At 43.5% G+C, this 21,921-nt stretch overlaps 2 protein-coding genes and 1 long non-coding RNA gene across 8 annotated transcripts in view; 2 read left to right on the top strand and 1 right to left on the bottom strand.

Annotated features, from left to right (window-relative positions):
- The first annotated feature begins 12 nt into the window (after positions 1–12).
- On the top strand, positions 13–4,077 carry snrnp25 (small nuclear ribonucleoprotein 25). Of its 2 annotated transcripts, XR_013964929.1 has the most exons (7): positions 13–618; positions 1,151–1,241; positions 1,387–1,492; positions 1,633–1,707; positions 1,808–2,626; positions 3,158–3,313; positions 3,968–4,077. XR_013964929.1 is itself a non-coding variant. In XM_080776663.1 (5 exons), exons 1-5 carry the CDS (start codon positions 394–396, stop codon positions 1,863–1,865), a joined length of 555 nt encoding a protein of 184 aa, XP_080632789.1. In that variant the 5' UTR covers positions 13–393; the 3' UTR covers positions 1,866–3,021. The 2 variants fall into 2 exon arrangements, 1 of the variants encoding a protein (XP_080632789.1); XM_080776663.1 differs by lacking the exons at positions 3,158–3,313; positions 3,968–4,077 and having other exon boundaries at positions 1,808–3,021.
- A 140-nt stretch (positions 4,078–4,217) lies between these two features.
- LOC308324568 lies at positions 4,218–5,082 on the top strand. The gene is made up of 3 exons (XR_013964930.1): positions 4,218–4,300; positions 4,467–4,614; positions 5,026–5,082. It is a non-coding gene; the product is annotated as an uncharacterized lncRNA (long non-coding RNA).
- An 821-nt stretch (positions 5,083–5,903) lies between these two features.
- The window catches only part of mrtfbb (myocardin related transcription factor Bb), a 36,957-nt gene continuing 20,939 nt past the window's right edge, over positions 5,904–21,921 (bottom strand). For 3 of the 5 annotated variants that reach the window (XM_080776062.1, XM_080776065.1, XM_080776064.1), the window contains 12 exons: positions 20,181–20,236; positions 19,998–20,073; positions 19,267–19,434; positions 18,853–19,031; positions 18,401–18,529; positions 14,131–14,381; positions 13,491–13,641; positions 12,200–13,072; positions 10,505–10,654; positions 10,016–10,138; positions 9,617–9,677; positions 5,904–9,504 (listed from right to left, as the gene is read on the bottom strand). In XM_080776062.1, coding sequence (XP_080632188.1) covers positions 9,005–9,504; positions 9,617–9,677; positions 10,016–10,138; positions 10,505–10,654; positions 12,200–13,072; positions 13,491–13,641; positions 14,131–14,381; positions 18,401–18,529; positions 18,853–19,031; positions 19,267–19,434; positions 19,998–20,073; positions 20,181–20,236 — 2,717 coding nt within the window. In that variant the 3' untranslated portion in view covers positions 5,904–9,004. The remainder of the gene's footprint in view (positions 9,505–9,616; positions 9,678–10,015; positions 10,139–10,504; positions 10,655–12,199; positions 13,073–13,490; positions 13,642–14,130; positions 14,382–18,400; positions 18,530–18,852; positions 19,032–19,266; positions 19,435–19,997; positions 20,074–20,180; positions 20,237–21,921) is intronic. The other 2 variants (XM_080776063.1, XM_080776066.1) reach the window with 2 other exon arrangements.

Raw genomic sequence — 21,921 nt, 5'->3', positions numbered from 1 at the left:
GGGTGGAAACATGTTGACGTCCAATAATTCCCTTTGACGTAAATCGACAGCCGAAATAAATGCCAATTAATATGGACTGAAATAAACGGTAAACAATAGTAATTGATTCATCAATTATATATTTTTTGGGGAAAGGGTAATATTCCACACTTCTAGGACTGTTTGTGTTGAGCTGTAGTTTCCCTCCGGTACGTATTTGTTACGGTAATGTGTACAATGGCTCTGTGTTCTACAGATATCAAAACATTCTTTCAGTGCCATTATTGTGATCTAAATCACTAATTGAATTCCCGTCCGCTCTGTTCGGGGACGTTATCTATTAAACGTGGATATAAAACATCGCAATCTGCGATATTAACTTAATTCTTAAAGAACTCTTGTTGCACTCACAGTATGGAGGAGCAGTGTGAGTCTCCTCTCCCTCCTGTGAAGACTGAGGAGAGCTGTGATGATCAGAAGAGACTAACTGAAGATGATGATGATAAAGACGCACCACCACATTCAGAGGAGGAGGAGGAGGATGAAGAAGCGCTCCCTCATTCAGAAATCTTGGACATTTTCGAAGAGGGCCTCGCTCGCCTTGTGCAGGACCCTTTACTGTGCGACCTCCCCATTCAGGTCTGTTTGATTGATTTAAATTTGACACTTTGCAGAATGGGTACAGGTCAATACAAAATATGATGCTAAGAGGATAAAACCAGAAAAAGCACCATAAGACAAAAAAAAGTTCCTCCATTTCCAATTCACCAATATTTAAAAAATAGAAGATTTGGAAAATGTTTTTTAAAGTATACATTATTAGAACAGCTTAAACATTCCACAATTAAGATCTAATATTTCCAAAATTGCTACAAATTGCTACAAAACCACTATGTATATCCATTCATTTTGAGGCATAAACAAGAAGTTAAAGGATGCAATTAAGTCTGATAATGATGTACTGTGCGTGTTCACATCATGTATACTTTACATTACTTATTACTTAAGAGTAGACGATTTTTCGAATGTTAAATTTTTTAACATTTTGGACAAAATAGCCAATTTTACATCGAGATGCCCAGATGTCCCTATAGTGCTGTCCTGTATCCGGGCAGAGAAAAGGAAGAATCCGAAGTTGTGATTCATAACAATATGCAAACTTCTTATTAAGGTGACTCTGGAGGAGGTGAATTCGCAAATAGCCTTGGAGTATGGTCAGGCCATGACTGTAAAGGTTTTAAAGGCAGACGGTGAAGTTATGCGTAAGTTACATTCCTTATTATGTAATGTAATGAACTCGCATGTGTTTTTTTATGATATATGAACATGCACATTTTGAACGATACATATCAAGCGACTTCATTAATCATTATAGACATATAAATATTTCTTTCTTTCTTTCTTAAGCCATAGTGGTGGTACAGAATGCTACTGTAGAAGATCTGAAGAAGGCTATTTGCAGATTCATGGAGCTGAAACAGCAACGTGAAGGCGGAGTGAAGCATGTTAGCTGGTAAAATCTCTTTCTCTCTCTGTCTTTGTACCTCTCTTATCTCTCTCTGTCTGCAAGTCTTTCTGTTTGTCTGTCTGTATCTCATAAGCATTCTAATCTTTGCATTACCATTTATCACTGTCATGACCTTTCTTTTATAGGAGATATGTTTGGAGGACCTTTCATTTAGTATTCCAAGGAGAAAAGCTTGATGATGACAAAATGAGACTTAAAGAGTAAGTCTATAAAACATGTTGCCTTTAGCTACATTCCTGCTCTTGTTGAAACTGTTGTGCTTCATCATTAATTCATTTCATAATTAACTTGTGTCTTCAGCTATGGCGTCAGGAATCGAGATGAAGTAACATTCATGAAGAGGCTGAGGAAAAAGTGAAATGGACCACAGAACACATCCCTTGCACCAGGATAACTTGTCTGAGAGACTATTGAAAATATTACCGTTGAAAGAAATTGTGAGAACTGCAAATGGAAATGGAGGGCAAGCCTCAGCATCATTCATATTCTATCCTGCATTTTTCTTTGTAGATTTGTCTAATAATGTCAATTACAATTTAATAAATCACACCCATGTGAAGTGAGGGGCACTCTTATCATCATACATCATCATACATCTTGATCAATGTTCAATGTTTGTGTTACGCAACACTCAAAGTTGTCCATTGTCAATGACATTTAATGTTTGTGTTAGGACAAAGTTTGTGTTCACACACACACGCACACTAAAAGCTGGACAAATAATTATAGGCATATGTGTTTTAGTTATGCCCTCAACTCAAAGAGAACTACATATTTAGAAAAGCAGAAATGTAGCACATCTTTTGAGTAATATCCAGCAAGGTGCTCTTTGGTGCAGGGGTGATGATGTTTAAGCAAAACATATAGCAACCGAGGCACTCTTGTTGTGGAAGAAAATATGTATTTGTATGGCTAATGTATAACGGGGCTTAAAAATGCACGTTGTGTTGTGTTGTGGCACATGCACACTAGCCTCCAGCAAATGTGCTGCGTTGCAGCGATACCTTGGTCGCTATCTTCTTTTGCATCAGATTTGAATAATTATGTTGCGGATGCATTAAATGTGTTTCCTGGTGTGAACGCATTCCCGCACAGAGACACATTGGGAGCAGACAACGGGTAAATAAACATTCTTATTGTAGTAATTTAAAACTCAAAAGTGTGAAAGACATATAGTTACTACTGTCAGCTACTACATCAGCTGCCTTTGATGTTTAAACATGTTTAAGAACAGACAAAATGTTAACATATTATGTTTGTATATCGCTGCTGACGGGTTTTTTGGGGGGGTAAATTAATGCCCTATACTTCATCATATAAGAGTGTCACACAAAAGTAGTGAAAATACCAGATCTACAGCTGATCTTGTATATCGGCTATTCTCATTATTTGAAAACGTTTTTAAAATAATAAAAGTAACAGTTTTGGACGTACAAGGATATGGAGATGACAGTTGTTGCTGTGCACCACATAGGTGTAACCTGTGTGTGTGGCCAAGTTTTATCATCACAATTGTAAAGGACGGGTGCACTTGAAACAAGCAAAGTTTGTGTCTCTACAAACCTTCAAGGTTGTATAATATAACTGCATATTCATTTGAAAATATAGGCAAAACAATTTTCATTTTTTCAAACGATTACCACCCCCCAGCAACCACTATGCCAAGTTCTGCAGAGGCGAAGAAGCTGGTGCAGATATCTATGGACCTGAAACAAGTTTCTTTGAAGAGGGAACAACTTGAGGACCGCAGGCACATGTTAACCATGCTCCTTAAGTTTAGGAAGTCTAGCATCGATGGAAACTCAGGTAAAGGCTTCAATCATCTGGAAATGTTTACATTAAGTAACATTATGGACAATGTAACAATGTATTTTCTGTTTATTAAAAAGCTGGAGACTCCTGTGACGATGATTAATATCATAATATAGTGCTTTAACATTTTAAACATACTTTATTTTGAGTATCCCCCCGAAAGCAGTGATATAGTTATAGTATGAGTCCAATAGTGAAATATGTACGGTTGCACCATAGCAGCCAGATATACAGGACAATGGGACATATACTCAACTATTGTCAAGCACTGCCAGGAATGGCATCCACTTTTTTGTTTTTTACTTACTCATGATGGATTTGTTCCAGCTTAGCAATGGCGAGCCATCTCTTGAAACATGGTGAAGTTGGAAACCTTCAGTTTTTTCCTTTGGTGAGAAGGAAGGGCCCTTGTCTCAACAGAGCATCCAAATATTGCTAAACAGCAATCTGGCTGAATATGCCTCCAGTTGTCTAGAGAACCAATTAAATAAAATATATTTCGTTAAAATTAACATTTTAAGATAACAACAATGCTTTGAATACCAAAAACAACCGTGGATTGCTGTGTTGTGGTTTTGCCCCAAGTGCTAATTTCACTCTGAGATGATCCATTTTTACACTCTGTATGATGTTCTGCTCATGTACTAGGTGATGGTTCCACCTGGCAGTCGGAGATTGACGCTATCGATACTGAACTTGAAGAGTTGTCTCAAAGGAAGCTGGAGCTGCACAGACACCAGGAGGAGATTGAGTACAGCAGCAGTGTTACTGTAGTACAGGAAGAACACTTCAAAGGCAAGTCAGAATCTCAAGGCACACACCTCTATTCATATCGCTTAGAATCTCTTATCTCTTGTATCCTAAAATGCCGGCTGTTTTTCCTTTATCCTTCTCATCTAGAGGATGTTATCTCCACTCAGAATCTTGTGCCTGGTGTTCATGAATCATATATATTTGTTGAGCCTCCGCCCTCTATAACTGGTGAGTTGGTGGCATACCTATAAACTGTATGTTTTTCAGACTTACTGTATATTACCTAGGCTATGGTTATGTGTTGTTTATGTTGTTTTGTTGATTTTGAACAGACTGTGGAGACAAATATCCCTTTGTGGACAATAAAGATTATTATTATTGTATGTGTTTGTAGCTCCTACAGTCATCCTGGACATAGAAGAACTTCCACCGCATCCCTGCAAGACGCAGTGTCCAGAGTGCCGACAGTTCATCACCACAGAGGTTGTGTCATCTGTGGGCAGCGTGACTTGGATAGCTTGTGTCGTAACTGTTCTGGTTGGGTATGCAAACTAATCTTGTGTCATTGCCAACTTATTTGCAAGAATGTCTGACTTGTTGGACCGGTCTCTGTTTGTATAGAAAGTAGGGCTATAGCCTGTCACGATCATGACGTTTTGGTTGACTATTATTGTGTTTGCTGGCATTGAACACATCATATTCAATAAAAAAATAAATACATGTGTTTGCCTTTTAGGATTTGTAAAACAAAAAAGGGCAGATATGACAAATAATTGATAATGTACCAATCATGTATGATTTTATTTTATACTTTCAAAAATATAAAAAACATAATTGTGGAAATAGTGATCAGGCAATTATGTAATAATTACTGTATGATAGGTCTTGTAAAAAAGAAAGTAAATGTAAATGTACTTACTTTCAGTTTCAAGTTTTCAACATTCTATTTGCAGCGGTGTAGCTGGTTGCTGCCTCATTCCCTTCTGCACGGATCGCTGTAAAGACCTTACACACAAATGTCCAAAGTGTCGAAGCACAATCCTCACCATTAAAAAGCTGTGAGAGAGAAGTGGATAACAGGAGCTTCAGCAGACATTAACACTCATATGGAATGATGTTATCAACTTCACCATTTTGTACATTAGTGCTGTAATCTAATCTATTTCATATGTGTATAGGATTTAGTGTGTATTTAGCATGATTAAATTCATCATTTCTATCAACATTGTTGAAAATATATCAGTGGGCCTACTCCTGTACATACCTACATGAACCTTTGATGCACAGCACTGCAGTGTTGTTCGTCGACTAAAACTATGACGAAAAATGTTCGTTGACTACCTTTTTTCACTGATTAGATTGGCTATTTTCAGCATGTAACCAAGTGTAAAAGCTGCCATTATGATGCCATCAAGGCCTACCAAAATACATTATTTTGGCAAAATCAAATTTTAGTTGACTAAAATCGTATATTTGGTCGACTATGACATGCATTGTGTGGCATCATGTGCCCTGAAAAAACAAAGGGAAATGACCTCCCTTGCACACTTCCCCATACCTTGTCTATCAAAAACATTCATGGCCAACAGACCAAGTTGGATTTTGACAACATGCTTTAGAAAAGCAGGGAACAACAGCATGGATGTGTGCTGTTGTTGGCGCCACTTCTTTCAGCCCATAGTATTTTCGGGCCTTGTGACAATGGAAAATATTGCACGATGCAGCTTCACATTGTTGAGTTGTCCCCCAGATGAACCACTCAAGGACTTGTGGCTATAGCAGGAACAAACATTATATTCAATAAATACAACACCAACTGGAAGTCTCATCATGTATCTCCTTTTTTAAATGACAGACACTACAACTCATCAGAATATACATAGGTAAATTCCAAACAGACCTTGGTATATGAAAAAAGTTAAGCTACATTTGTATAAAATGTACGACACATGAAATATGTACACAACGTGCAAAACATTGGGCCTACTAACTACATAATGCATTGAAACATTTCCAAGGGTAGTTAAACTAGCATAGTAAAAAAAAAAAAAACATTTATTTCCAGCACACATTCCCTGTCAAAGGGTGCCATAATGCTGATAGTCAAATTAAACACTAGGCCTACATATAAATGCCTCATTCCACCAGGGAGGCTACTCAATAAGGCAAGGGGTGTTTTGATGGTGTGATGATTAAGTAGAATAAGTCCCTTAACCACCACCTCCTGTGGGAAATGAATGATCACTGCAGGAAATGTTTCTAGAGCGATAAGAGAATATAATATGCAAATATTTAATAACTCATATCTCAACCAAAGAAATATATTGAAATGTCTCCAAAGAATGTCCATCATGCCTTCTTGTCTTCCTGCTGTGCCTAGTGCATCATGTTCTGTCTTATTGTGCACGTACGTAAACTTGTCAGTTTACATGTTTTATGAAGCTGTGAAGATGAATATCCCTGAGGGAACAATAAAAATAAACATTATTATTCTGCTGGTTTATAGAATATGTCCCCTTCTTAAGGTCGAACGCAATCGTTGCTTAAAAACAAACAACAATAATCACTCAGTCAGGTCTGAAGTCTGACCATAGGTTGTTCAAGTTGACTCTACTATAGTTTGGCCAGTAGATGCCACTGTAACACAACACTACTCCAATGTAACCACAATAGACTGAATAGAAACCATACAGAACCAGCTTCTCACTGTATCTTTTACACTTTGGTATATGGCGATGGTATACACTATGGTATATGATTACAGTAATGCTACAATAAACGGAGAACCCAATCTGCTATTTCAACTTGATTATAGCAGGACACTAAGAACAAGTTAGACTGAAATACTTTTGACATGTACAGCATGTAAACAAGAATTATTGTGGCCATAAATAGCAACTCCCCACTTAAAGTGACAAAGATGAAAGCACACGATAATCTCGAGTCACTATCTCATGCTCTCACACATTTTCCATCATGACAATGGAAATGTCAGGGCATTATTCACTGGCTAGAATTCAGCAGTTCCTCTTGTCAAAACAAACAATCAATATTTAATTCACTTGGACAATCTACAGTTTCACAGTGAAGTCACATATTTGCCCATGGTCTTACCTAACAAACACATACACAATTCAACTGACTTGTAGATTGGTAGAAATGCTCTCTGGGCTACGCTTGAAACCCACCAGGTGCACAAGCATACAATTAGCCAACGGCTTAAGCCTGATTTATACTTGGTCTGATATGTGTCCCTCGCTGAAAATAGTCAATCTACAAGCTCACTGTGAGCTATTAGGTCTATTATATTCGGCACGTGACACCGTCATACGACAGATAGACTGTTGCCTCTCGTACTATTCAAAAGCTTCCGTCATACAGTCTGAAGAATGGAAGCTCTTTCCATGAGTACGCGATAAAGCGGATGTGACGCATCCCCTCACTTGGTGCAACAAGTCCAACTTGAAGCAACAAACAGTGTGTCGATTGTCGAAGCTAAGATGGCTAGTTCGTTTTCTGCGTTATTTGACTGTCTGTGTTAATTCTATGATACTTTTCTGTGTACATTGTACAACTATCTGCGCACAAATAACATGAATCTCCCGCTCGTATGACTCTATGCTGCCGTCTCGGTTGTGTTTCCAATGGAACTAATGGAACAGTTCCAATGGAACTGTGAGCACCGCGTCGTGGTCCGGTCTGAGCAACAGAGACAGCTTCCGTTACTCAGCTCTTGGGAGCTGTAGTTCCAGACTCTATATTATAGCATTCAGAGATTGTGGAAAAGTGTGGGTTATGACCGAAAGAATAAGGTCGCGAATACAAGCGGCCGAAATGAGTTTTCTTCGACGGGTGGCTGGCATCTCCCTTAGAGATAGGGTGAGAAGTTCAGTCACACGCTGCTCCTTCAGCTGGAAAGGAGCCAGCTTAGGTGGTCCGGGCATCTGGTTAGGATGCCTCTCGGGCGTCTCCCTAGGGAGGTCCTTGACGCACGTCCCACTGGGAGGAGACCCCAGGGCAGACGAAGGCGCAGTTGGAGGAAAAACATCGACTCACTGGCTTTGGAACGTCTCGGAATCCCCCAGGAGGAAGTCACTAATGTTGCTCTGGAGAGGGAAGTCTGGAGCACTCTGGTGGAGCTGTTGCCCCCGCGACCCGACTACGGATAAGTGGTTGAAGATGGATGGATGGATGGAGATTGTGGAATAGTTGTCTGGCTATGTCTGGCATAAATTAGGCTTTGGAAAGGTACCGATGCATATTCTTTTATAATTAAGAGAAAGGCACCATTGGGCTGAGCTCAGACCAGTGCTGTTGGCTGCTGGGCCGTCCACTGTGTCCTGTGGCCCGACAATAGTAATAACAAATAAAGTTTCGTAAACAAACTCAATGGCCTGACAGCCAGCAGTATGATGTCACTTTGGTTGGTTGTGTGTGACCAACGTGTGTGACTTGAATTATCCTTTATGGTGACAGTGGGATCTCTGGAAGACTAGAAAATGTGGAAGTGTAAAAGTTTTAGTTTAGGATGCAGGCCTTTCACAAGATACTAAGAATATTTCCTTAGAGAGTGACAATGAGAGAGTTCTCATCGTCAACATTCTACATTCATTGTGATCAGAAGGTAAAGAGCAAACAGACAAATGGTTTAGGTTGAACTTAACTGAATCCACCCTGGACCCCTTTCAAAGTTGTCCCACAATGCACCATTATAACCAGTAATTTATTTTCTTCCTCATCAAAGGGGAGCACATCGCTACCTCTGAGAAGACTCAATCACCACCAAACAATATGTACAGAGAAGAACTGTGCAAAACGTTCTCTAACCTCTGCGTCGAGACGAAAAGTGAGTGTTCCAAAAACAAGGGCGTCCTTTTCTGAAATAACACGATGGTTAACGCGAGGCTAGCGCTCCCACCGAAAGCAAGCTCCTCAATCCCAGTTGAGCTGCAGCTCATGAGAGTCCAGGAAGTCCTCCGAGAAGACCCCGCCGACCGCCGACGGGACGCCCAGAGCGCTGAGCTCCCCGGGGGCCGCCACGGGCAGAGCGATGTCCAGCCACTCCATGTTGTCCAAGTTGCTGCTCTGCAGGTGGAAGGAGGTGGAGGAGGAGGAGGATGAGGAGGAGGACAGAGGTGTGTAGTCCATAGGGGAGGTGGGATGGTCCAGCAGCTCCTCCATCAGCCTGAGTGTCCGCGGCGTCTCCTCGTCCTCCAGCAGCGTCTCCAGAGGGCCGTCGGAGGCCAGGGCGACCAAGCTCGGCGGCGGCCGGTTGTTGAGCGCCGTGGGAACGCCGGGCAGCCGGCGGGCCACCTGGATCTGGGGAGGGGGGCGCGACAAGACGGTGTTGATGGGCAGGGTGGTCACGCTGGCCGTCACGGGGAGGAGCTTGTCCAGGGAAGGCATGTCGGGTTTTGTGAACGGCGAGATCTCTGCGGCAGAAAAAAAACCATAATTGACAGAATGTGAGGCTGCGTGAGACATTATGAAAAGAGGATCATTTTCTGGTGTATCTGAAACGGACGATTCTGGTATGTTTCTCACCCCCGCTCTCAATCAACACGTCAAACAAGTCATCCATGTGCTGGCTGGCTGCACTGGGAACCTGACATGGAGAAAAGAAACGGAAATGTTTGAGTGACTACAAGATTATAGTTTATAGCAGAGGTTCCATTAAGACCTGAGGCCAATTTTACAATCTAATCTTCTAAAACTATTTTCTAAAAGAAAAAGAAGAAACAAAAAACTATATCAGTGGTTCTCAAACATTTTCATGTCCAGGACCCCAGAAATATATGTATTTGCTGTGGTTCCCCATCTCAAAATGTTTGCTTTAAAGAATTGCACAAATTAAATCGTGACATGCACGCACGAGCACACGCACACGCACACACGCACACACAGGTATTAATGGGTTAATGTGTATGGTATAGTTCTTTTCACCTGAACAGCAATCTGCATGCTGCGTGTCTGTTTCACAGCCTCCTCGTAGCAGGGTGGATCCTTGCTTTTGGACCCATGGGTTGAGAATTTTGGAATCCTCATTGGCTGGCAGGGACCGAGGCACTGGTTGACAGAAAATGTCATGTGAATAGCAGTGTTTATCCAATAACAAGCTCCCTCCAGAAACCTCCATGTTTCAACTTTTTTCGTAAATGGCTTACTTCGTCAACTGTCATAACAAAGTAGTGAAAAAAGCCGATCTACAAGCTCACAACGTGTTGCGGTGCAATGCGCTGCGAGTAGGGATGTCCCGATCACGTTTTTTTGCTTTCCGATCCGATTCCGATCATTTGATTTTGAGTATCTGAGTAACAGCTTGCGACAAAAATAATAACTACATTCTTTCCATTTCCTGAAAAGTGACACCAAGGACATTATATTATGTGTATATTAGATTATATGTGTATATTAGGATAGTGGTCCACACACCTTGTGTGTGGGAGCTTTAGACACAGCTCGGGTGGAGTGGGCCCCTCCAGGCGAGGACCCACTTCCTAGGAAGTTATTTAGCAAATGCTGCTGTGGTGCGTCTCCTCCTGTGGTGTGACTCTGCTCTGCTCTGAACCGGAGTGGACCGGTCTGTGGACACACGGAAGCAGTGGTTGGGAAGAAGTACTCAATACTGCCATGTAGAAATTACTCTGTTACAAGTAAGAGTCCGGAATTCAAAATGTACTCAAGTTAGTACAAAAGTATTGGTATGAAAATGTACTTAAAGTACCAAAAGTATAAAGTGCTCATTATGCAGAAGGAGCTTGTAGATCGGCTATTTTCCAAACGGCCGAAATGTTTATAGGGCTGAAGTGGTTACAATTTTGCAATAATAATCAAATGTACAATATTTGCCTCTGTGATGTCGTGAAGTAGAAGTAAAATAAATACTCGAGTAAAGTAAAAGTTGTTTACGTTTACATTATAACCAGAACCACCCCTGAAGGGGAAGGTACGGTACATCATAAGAAACAAACATAGAAAAAATAAGTATAAACAACTGATCTACAAGCTCTGAAGCTCACAATGTTCATAATGAAAGTACAGTACAACTTCTTGAGTTGTTGGGTTTTCAGACCTCAGGGTGTGGTTTTCAGACCACCACCTCCTGAGTCCCGAGCAAGGGCCAAGTATCTGAAACCGAGCTGTAGCGTGAGGAAACAAAAATCCATGCGCTTATTCAGTTGAAAAGAGGAAATGATAGTGAGTAACACTCCCCCTCCCCCTTTGTTGAAAAAAATAAACAATTCTGTTCCGTAAACACTTGCTTGCCTGCTGGAGGACAACAAACAAGCGGAGCATCAGGGAGCAGATGAGAGCCGGGACGTGACCAATGGTCGCTGTCGAGCTGCACTTCCTGTTGCTAAAGTCTGACTCGTTGGGTACTTGAGCAGAGTGCAGAGGAGAGGTCAAGGGTGGTGGAAGAAGTACCTTTTCTTTTTAATTACCTAAAGTACCAATACCACGTTGTAGAAATGGATTGTTACAAGTCAAAACCCTTCAAAACGTTACTTGAGTAAAAGTACAAAAGTAAATGGCATCAAAAGCAAAAGTACCAAAACGTTTAAAAATGAAAATAGCCAGTTGTAGATCAGCTGTTTTCAAATAGCCCAAGTATAAAATGGGCCTCCAGGGCATAGTAATCTAAATCTAAAGTATAAATATTAACCAAAGGTGACAATAATAATAATTGTAGTACAGTAATTGCTCTGAAATGTGTAGGAGTAGGAGTATAAAGTATTCAAATGGAAATAAAGAAAAGTACGTCAAAATTTTACTCAAGTAAAGTACTTGCCAAAATGCACTTAGTTACTTTAGTTTCCACCACTGGAGGGTCATTTGGAGGGGCGAGCGGAGCCGACTGTCTCGTCAGTCTGCACCTGCTCCAGTAACCTGACCTCCGCCTGGCTGTCTGTCATTTGATGTGATTAGAGGAGGAATTCATCACCCAGCCTGTGCTGTGCCTGCTATATTTCCGTGGTAACAAAGGGATCACCCAATGGGATAGTGTGTCAAAGATGCCAGGGAGACGCAACGATGGAGAAATGCCGTTTGTTTGAGCGATGTCTATAGTCAATTATATATCAGATGAGGTGTAAATAAGTCACACGCACACACATGCTTTTTTTTTACCTGTGTCATGGGCTGTGTGTGAGTGTTGCAATGTTTCTGCAGTGCTGTTGAGGCCTCTGTTGTCCGTAGCCCCGCTCCAGGGCTCTGCATGAGGTCTGGGACTGCACTGCTAACGGAAGGCTGTGATTCACCGCCACCGCCTGGGAGCTGTATGGCGACTGCTGCGGGGGCAGCCAGAGACACGGGCAGGATGAGCCGAGTCCCAGGCTGGGCCGCAAGCTGAGGTTCAGGCTGCCCCCCGAGGAGGGCCTGATTCACCATGAACTGATGTGTGGGACTGGGTGCTAACTGGCTCTGATCCGGGTCCTGTTTGATGACAACGGGCAGACCAGGAGGACTACAGGATCTTGGGCAGTTCGGGGGAGACCCATTTTCCACTTTGACCTGGACGGGATTAGGAGGGCTGGGCCGAGGCGGAGACTCTCCTTGCTGGTTCCTTTTCTCCACCTCCAGTTGCATCCTCAGTTCCTCCACCAGCCTTTGTTCCCACTCCAGCTTCCGCCTCAACTCCTCGATCTGAAGTTCCTTCTCGTGCAAGCGCTTATCCTTCTCGGAGGTCCTGCTCTCTGTGGGGCTCGCCTCTCGCGGGGGTCTTGGCGGGGAGCTCCCAGACGCGGCTGGGGGGGACAGACCACCCGCCACGCCACTCTCCTCTACGCCTAGACCGGTCACCTGGGAGGCTACGGGGGAAACGGGCGGACTTGAGTTTATGCTCTCAGACTTGGCGGCCACTGTGGTGGCGGTCATGTCCATGACATTGGCAGGCGGGATGTTACAGTTCTCCTGATAAGACTTAAGCCTCTCTATCAGATCTGTCTTGGTGCCGGACACAGGCAGGACTCTGCGTTTCAGCTCCAATTTCAGCTCAGCAACCTGTGGGGGCAGGCCAGGGATAACATGTTATAAAACACCACAATTCAACCTGTGGGGGCAGGGATAACATGTTATAAAACACCACAATTCAACCGTATGCTACATCCTATTGCTTGTTGTGTTAACTACTTAACTGTATATAGGAGTCTTACAGGGTCTATACTTTTTATAGTATCCTTAGTTCCCTCGACCCTCTACACAAAATCTCTTTGCTAAAAAATAGCCAATCTACAAACTTGCATTGCAACGTGTTCTTATAGCTTATAGATGTGCTATTTTTGGCAGATGTTCACATTATCTTTGCAGAACGTTTGCCCATTACGACATGCCCAGAAGGGACACCAGGGTTCATGTGGTTATTAAAGGCATGTGTTAAAAGCACGGGCAAACTAATAGCGGACGGCAGAAAGGGGCTAACCTTCATCTCTTCCAGATTGGCGGGTAAATGATCTGGCTTGCAGTTGGCTCGCACTGAAGCGCCACCGGGCGGGGAGATCGCATGCGATGTGGAAAGAGCGTCTCCATTCAGAGCCACTTGGGGACAGCTGTTCTGACTGTCGGTGCCTGATCTATCAGAAGACAGACAAGAAGAATCAAGGAGTGGAGATGAGAGACCAACTTGTGTAGTTGCATGTGGCAATGTGTCATAGTCAAAAGACAGGACAATGTGGTCAGAAAATGGATGTGGTGAAAAATGCGAAATGAAAAACATGACCTCACTCCGACAAAGACGTGAGGATTTCATCAGGATTGATGAAAATAAAATACCTAACCACTTAAACCGTCTCTAATCTAACAGTTGACCGAGGTCTACAGCAAAGCTCTTAGCCGGAAATAGCCGATCTACAAGCTCACAACTGCTCTGTTAAGTCAGGGGTGCCCAGAAGGTAGATCGTGGTCTACCAGTACATCACAAAGGCTGTGCAGGCCAGGTAGACCACATGACATTCCCCTAAAAAATAAAAAAATAAAAAATATGTATAAACCGAAATCGTAGAACTCCTCTTTTTGGCATCTGCCACTTGGATTAAGGTGACTTAACCCCCCAGAATACTCACTTCAGTGGAGCAGGCCGGATGGCCTGGTAGCTGAAGTGCTGCTGCTGTTGGTTCAGGATCTGCAGATGCAGGAACTGCTGCTGCTGCTGCAGGAGGCAGGCGTAGGCCGAGTCCATGATGGGCAGCTCGCTGAGCTCCTGCTTCTGGTCCGGGGGGATGTACTGGTGGTACTTGAGTTTCTTCACCCGCGGTTTGGGCTCTTTGCTCTTCTTACTGCGGTTCTTGTCGGCGGGCGTCTTGGGCTGGCTTTGCTGTGGAGCATGACAACACAAGGGGAAGGGGTAAAACCTTCTGTATGTGTGTGTGTGTGTGTGTGTGTGTGTGTAGGGCAGTGGTTCTCCAACGTCTGTTTATTTTTATTTTTTTAAACCACATATAATTATGGCAATATACAACTATACAAAACCGTTGAATTATTTTTGTATTTACTGCATCAGTACTTGTACTGTATATCCTTAAAACACATATATTTTAACTACTTTCAACCTGGCACTGGCATCATTATTTTGGGCAATTTTTTTAAATAATTTGTATATATATATTTATATAACAAATGGAGCCCCAGCTATACATTAGCTATGAGTACGTAACGTGTGTGCTATGAGCACATGTGTGCTATGAGATTTTGTCTTGCCCTTTGGTGTCGCTAAAAGTTAGAAAAAGACAGCGTCCTGACTGACTTTCCAGACATGGCTGTATCAAATGGACGGCCACACAGCAGCACACAGTGAGACCTGCAGCTGGAACTCTGCTCTTTCATCATTTCACAGGAATAGGTGGGACATTGTTTTAACGCCCGGCAGAGAAAGACAGGATGTGGAAATACGGGGAATGGAAATGGACATGATGTCGGCCGTTATTGTTTCTGCAACGTCGAATTACAGGATACGCATGAAAATGGCTTGGCACGTGAAAAGCACAAAGCAGGTTCCAGCCATGAAAAAACATCACATTCAAGTGGGTTTGTGCAAGCACATAGCCACAAATGTGTTGCTCCCCGAAACCCCCCTCCCTCCTCCCTTCACCACGGGAGTGAGAGAGTTTGCCACATGCTCTGAGGGTAACAGGATTATGATAAATGCACAAGTTATTGCTTTACTCCCTTCCTTTTGATTTTTGGCTCACATTTTACACAGCCTGAACACGGAGGCCCAGTCTGTCATTTGACTCTAATTGAAGACTAAATGCGGCCGGTAGCTTTAAGCCCCTTGGATTTGAGAAACTCCTTTAAACTTAGTTGTTCTTTGAACTGCACTGGATACGGCTGGATAAGGCTGGATCCTGAGTGACTCAACCCCCTAAACTGATGCTGGACCATTCAGTATGACACAACACAGCTCCAGTGTCTTATCTCTCATTCACTTTGCAATGGAAGTATAAAGAAAACACACAACCGATAGAGCTCTAATGAGTCAAATACCATATTTTTTCTGGGTATATAAATTGTGTTGAGAAGAGATTCATATGGCTCAGTGGCTTTTGTTTTCAAACTTGAAAGCATCGTGGGAATTATTATGCACAAAGGAAAACATATATAATTCAGTCAGATAACTCACAAATAGAATGAACCAATATTCTATTATAGAATGTGAATACAAGCGTGCATATTTTATCTTGGTGTTCAGCCTCTGCTACATTTTTCTCACTGCTCAGGCAATAATTAACCATTAAGAGCAGGGTAATACATATACAATAACAACCCCCCCCATGGGGAAGAGAACTAATAGCAGAGCCCACTGGTGGTGCTGGGGTGGCGGCGGGAGCAAACAGTTGAAAGAACACAGGCTTAGGTGAGCTTAAATAACCCGCCCAATTGGTCAGATGATTGCCATAAATGGTTTTATCAATTTTTTTACATAGATTGTGCATTAGCCTACATTCACCCATTCACACACACATTCATACACCGATGGCGGAGGAAACCATGCAAGTCTATAGGTGACCACACCATGATCACCATACATGGTCATGACATCAAACAGGTCACCTCCTATAAATATCTAGGAGTGCACATGGATTGTGATATAAGCTGGCACTCCCATGTGTGCAAAAGTAGCAACGCCTTCATTTTCTCCGTAGGCTCAGACTTTTTGGTGTAAGTTGAGCAGGCCACCATTGGACAGGTTAAGAAAACTGTGTCTGACCCCTCCCATGTACTATACCCTGAGTATCGGCTAATGCCATCAGGTAGGAGGTACGAGGTCCATGCGTGCAAATACAATAGGTACAAGCATTCCTTTGTCCCTCTGTCAATCACACTCCTTAACAGAGTCCTTGCAGAGGGCAGACAGGGTAGGGGTTGAAGGTTATGAGGTGATGTTCTTCCTCTTTTGCACTAGGTATGTTGGTGTGTGGTTTTTTAATGTTGTACGGGTCACTGTGTGCCTTTGTTGTATTGTATTGTATTGTATTGTATTGTACTAGAATTTCGCCCGGCTTCGCCGGGCTCATCCCAGTGTCGTTGCAGCGCAATATGGGAAGAAGGAATTTTCAGGAGTTGACAGAGTCCACTTCATGTTTCAGCTGTGTTTTTAAACTCAGTAGTGTGCCCTGCACACGGCGCACACTCGCAATTGCAGCTGGAGGGCGACGCGACACACACACACACACACACACACACACACACACACACAGAGAGCGATGTGTGGATAAATCAGAGATTTGGGAAATGTGTTGTGAATGGGCCAGAATATATGTGTGTAGGCTGCAACAATGATTTCATAAAGTGTAGTTTAATGAGTAGTAGCCTATTTTTTTTTTGAGCACGCAGCACCTCTCTCTCTCGACGTCTCTCTCTCTCTCTCTCTCTCTCTCTCTCTCTCGTGTGTGTGCACTGCTGCGCAATGTCACAGACACAGACGCGAGGCAAAATATAACACTTTCCCTCTCTATCTGTGACTGTGATCAGCTCCTCACACACATAACTCCTCTCTCGTTCATGCACGCCTGCTCAAATTAGCAGCAACACAAAGATGAGTAGTAGCCTATTTTTTTTTTGAGCACGCAGCACCTCTCTCTCTCGACGTCTCTCTCTCTCTCTCTCTCTCTCTCTCTCTCTCTCTCTCGTGTGTGTGCACTGCTACGCAATGTCACAGACACAGACGCGATCAATAATATATAGCAGAAATAATAGGCAAAATATAACACTTTCCCTCTCTATCTGTGACTGTGATCAGCTCCTCACACACATAACTCCTCTCTCGTTCATGCACGCCTGCTCAAATTAGCAGCAACTGTTAGCGTAAATGTTTTTTCTCCCCGTTGGGGGGGGGGGGGGGGGGGGGTTCGGTGAGGCCCGGTCGTGCTGTCTCACCCCCCGGTCCGGCCCAATGTTGTTCCGCCACTGGGCTTCACGTGAATAATGTTGTGTGCGCGCGTGCGGAGAAATAGTTATTTAATGAATCGCATGTTGGTGTGTGTGTGTGTGTGGGGGGGGGGGGGGGCAGTTGGCTGTGTGGCGAAAATAGGCAAAGTGATCGGTGTAAGGGTGATATTTTGGCACAATCCGATTAATGACAATGAACAATGTTGATGTAACTAAGGGAATCGTCGAGTCATTTATGTTGTAAATAAAGAGATTTAGATGGAATAAGCGAAATAGCGATCGTATAATTTCTCCTGTTCCTTCTGTCTGTCATCAATGTCCTGCGCGAGATCAGATTCTGTGCTGCGCGAGATGACATTGTCAAGCTAGTGTGGGGGCGGGGCTGGTAAGAGACGGCAGTGTTGCCAGGTTTGCGAATTGTAAGCGAGTTGTAGTGTGTGCAAGTAGCCTGGTTAAAAGGCCTTGTTTCTGCCGCTGTTGGGGCAACAGAACATGTCGACCAGTTTCTGTCAACCGCTTTTGGCCCCGTGACCAACTTGACAAATGTTAAATTAGATTGTATTGTATTGTATTGTATTGTATTGTATTGTATTGTATTGTATTGTATTGTATTGTATTGTATTGTATTGTATTGTATCTGTATGCTGCAGGGCGGGTCCTTGGAAACCTTGAACCTTGAACCAAGGCACCAACCTGCACATCAGGAGCAATTAGGTGTTCAGAGTCTTGCTCAAGGACACTTCGACACTAACTCTGGGGAGCCCGGGATCGAACTGGGAACCTCACGGTTCTACCGGCTACTCTACCCCTGAGCCACTGCCGCCCGCTGCCATGTTAGCGTATGTGGCACTTGCAGAACACTGTATTCACCCACATTGTAATGCACAAGCGTGTTAACCTGACTGAACTAACTGGCGGGCTACGCATCATTGATTCAACGTTCACCTTGATCAGAACAGGCCCTGGCGACGGCGTAGTGCGGTTGTGTTGAGCTGTGGTTGTTGTCAGACAGGTGCTCTGCTGCTCCTTGCGATTGAACACATCTGAAGTGGACTGGCAGCTGGGCAGCGACTGCTACAGCAAACAGAGACACCACATCATCCATTGTCCCAGGAGTAGAAAATATGATTTAGTGAAAGAACAAGCTTTTTTGATCACATTACAAGACCCAAACCGGTATATATTCATGACGGAAGATCGAAAGATCAAAACATTTCTTGTACAAGCACCTGAATAAAAGGCTTAACTGTCCGAGTGGGCCGAATTGATTGCCAAGTACACAGTCTTCACACACAGGCACATACACAGATCTCCATGTGGGACACCGGCTGACAGTTAAAACGGGTGCTATAGCAACGTATATCATACGGGGGCGTGTCAGTGTCCATGAGACTCACCTGCACACCGGGGGAAGTGGAAGGGGGCTCGGGCATCCCTCCCTCCCTCGGGGGCGTGGTACAGGCAGAGCTCTGGGTGGACTCCTGGCTAGCGGGCTGCTCTGGAGACAGGGCGACGTCACTGCTGTCCTCGTCAAAGTTGTACACGTCTAGCGTCTTTGTGCAGCTCTCCTTGCTGTCTACAGCAGAGTCATGCAAACCATTAGATCAAATACAATGACTAGGATTTCTTTTGTAAGTTCTGATGACGAATTGGTAGTACTAGTAAGAGTACAGAGTAATAGTAATATTAAGAGTATTAATAGGAAAATGAAAGTATTTTCTTCTTTGACTTGATGACATCAAATGTTTTTTTTATACCAATACTGAGAAAAAAAAAACGTTAATGGTTAAATGATGTCAAAGTGTATCTACCAATGACAGCCTCCTTGACGCCTGCAGTGTCCACAGAATGCAGAATTTTCTTCACCACCAGCTCCATGGGACCGGGCCGCTGTGCCAGCTTCTCCTTGAGGTCGTCGGTCAGCCTGGCCCTCTTCAGCTTCATCTGAGTGGCCTGCAGCGAGGCCACTACCTGGGTCTCTGAGAAAAACACACATCGTCATCCAACTGGCCTGCAGCAGTGGGGTGCACACACAGATCCGACACACCAAAGGTCCGACATGCGGAAATCACCTGTCGCTTCCGACATGTGTTGGTCCGTCATGCGTTGCGCCGTGCTTGCGGCTAGGGTTAGGTTAGGGGTTTGCGTAGGGTGTCGGTCTAATGACAGTCGGACCAATAGTATGTCGGAAACTAAAGCCTGTACCCCTCTGCAGAAAAACACACGTCATCATGGGATCATCTAATCAGCCAGCAGCAGCAGCTGCAGTATAGCCGCAGTCAGCTTTCTCACTGTGACTCACGTAGAGAGACTCAGTCAGACCTCACAAAGCTGCGTCAAAACCCAAACACAACTATCAGGACTGATAATGAACAGAGCTGAGTAATAGTTGGTGGTCGCGCAACGGAAATAGGGGATCTACAAGCTCAAGATCGGCTATGTTCAACCAAGTATAAATCAGTCTTTTAAGACCAAAGGAAAATGCACCCCTGAACTGTACATATACAAACTATCATCAAATAAGAATGATCATGATTATTACCTTGCAGGATGTGCATACGAACAAGCTCAGAGCGTTCAGGCCTGCTGCAGATTTTGTGCTTCAAGAAATTCCCGGTCTGCAAAAAAAAAAAGATTAAATGTTTAGTCGGCATAGTTGGCAAGAATACCGTATAGTCTGGTCGACTACAATGTAATCAAAATGAGTGGTTGAGGCCTTACTTACCCTTGCTCTCTCTAGGCTACGTATCTGCTCGTGAAAGGCAGCAGGGGTTTTCAGAGCTGTGGTTAAGACAAAAGAAAAATACGCATACATTTCTGTGTTCCAGTGGATGCAATGTAGTTATTATTTAGTCATAAGCTCTTGTTAATATTGTACTTTTCATTGGTTAAATATTTATAAAACACAGGCAGACTCAACCACTTTCAACCCGGTGTAGATTATATTTTGGCATTATAGGTAAACATGTTCTTTGTACTTTTTGGAAAGATTTTGAAAATTGCTGATGTATAAGCTCACAACTCATCGCACTGCAAGGCATTGTGAGCTTTTAGTTTGGCTATTTGTTCTACTTTGTGACACTGTCTTACGACAAACTATAAAATAGGCCAGTAGTTTATGGAAAAAACACAAACACAAACACAGCAAAGATATTTCATTTCTACTGAGCACACCAATTTATTATCTATATTTTGGTGCTTATTTTGGTATCTATCATGTAGCTGGTGTGACAAGTTGCTGAACGCGTAACTTCCTTGAATTATTCAAGCAGACGGAGGGTGTATTTAATAGAGCAGCAAACCAACTCGTTGGAACAGGATGTGTCTGCTTCAGTCATTCAAGTAGAGAGACCCAAGCTGAGATTGATCTTTGATCTACGCCGATACACTCACCCTGCTTGTGACAAGGACTGGTTCACCGATTAGTCACCTCATCTATGACACGCACTGTTTGCTTTAAACACACACAGCCTGGGGGGGGGGGGGGGGGACGTAGCTCTGTGGAGTGTGTCAGCGGAGCAAGGAAAACATTCCTGCTAGTCACCCAAACTCTGTTGCATACCTACCATAAGCCTATAAGTGTGGGAGAGGCAGAGCGCTTCAGTGGAGAGAGTGGCTTGGGAGGTTCCAATCAGTGGTGGAAAGTAACTAACTGCATTTAGCCAAGCACTGTACTTAAAAGTACAGTTTTGAGGAACTCTTGGTTTTTACTTGAGGGGGAGGAGGTGACTGACCTCCACTGCAGGCCCAGTCGCTGACTCATGTTGGCTGCGTGGAGCCAAAGATGAGCTTGCTGCAATACAATTCTTAAACACTTAAGGTGTTGCATACGGCATACATACTCCGGTAGAACAGCCAACTTCGGATCGATTCGGTATATACAGTATGGCAGTTTCATAGGATTGCTATGAAACTCACTGAGCACATTCATGTTCCCCCGGAGGACGAATCCTAAGTTCCTAACCATTTGAGTGACCCCATGACATGACATGATTGCACAACACATGCAATACATTTTCTTCTTTAACCCGACAACCCAATTAAATTCAAACGACTCTGGTTGGTTTCCTAGGTTTGATTTCACACCAAATACCATGAGGATGGTACCCAAAGTCTCTGCTTGTCACGCAGCATCAAGGGTTTTTGGATTGGAGGGAAGTCCCTGCGAGTCCCATATTAGCGTCATGTCCAGGGCGTGTACTTGTCTTGTGCGTCATGTCCAGGAGGTGTACTTGTACATCAAGCCGCCTCATGCTACAGAAACAGAGATGGGCCCCTGGGCCCTGACCTATGGCTCGGGTACCACTGGTTCTCAAACCTACTTACTTACTTTGTACTTACATCCTCTGGGGGGCACTAATGGGGCTTTTAAACAACATGTTCTACATCCCTGAAGCTGACTCTGCACATTGGGTACAGACTAGTTTTCTCCACTGTGCAGACATGAAGAGCAAAACATGATGCAT

The sequence above is a fragment of the Protomyctophum bolini genome, assembly GCF_963924005.1.
Source record: "Protomyctophum bolini genome assembly, chromosome: 11".
NCBI lineage: Eukaryota > Metazoa > Chordata > Actinopteri > Myctophiformes > Myctophidae > Protomyctophum > Protomyctophum bolini.
Note: the sequence above shows the minus strand (reverse complement) of the source record. Positions and strands in the feature narration are given on the sequence as shown.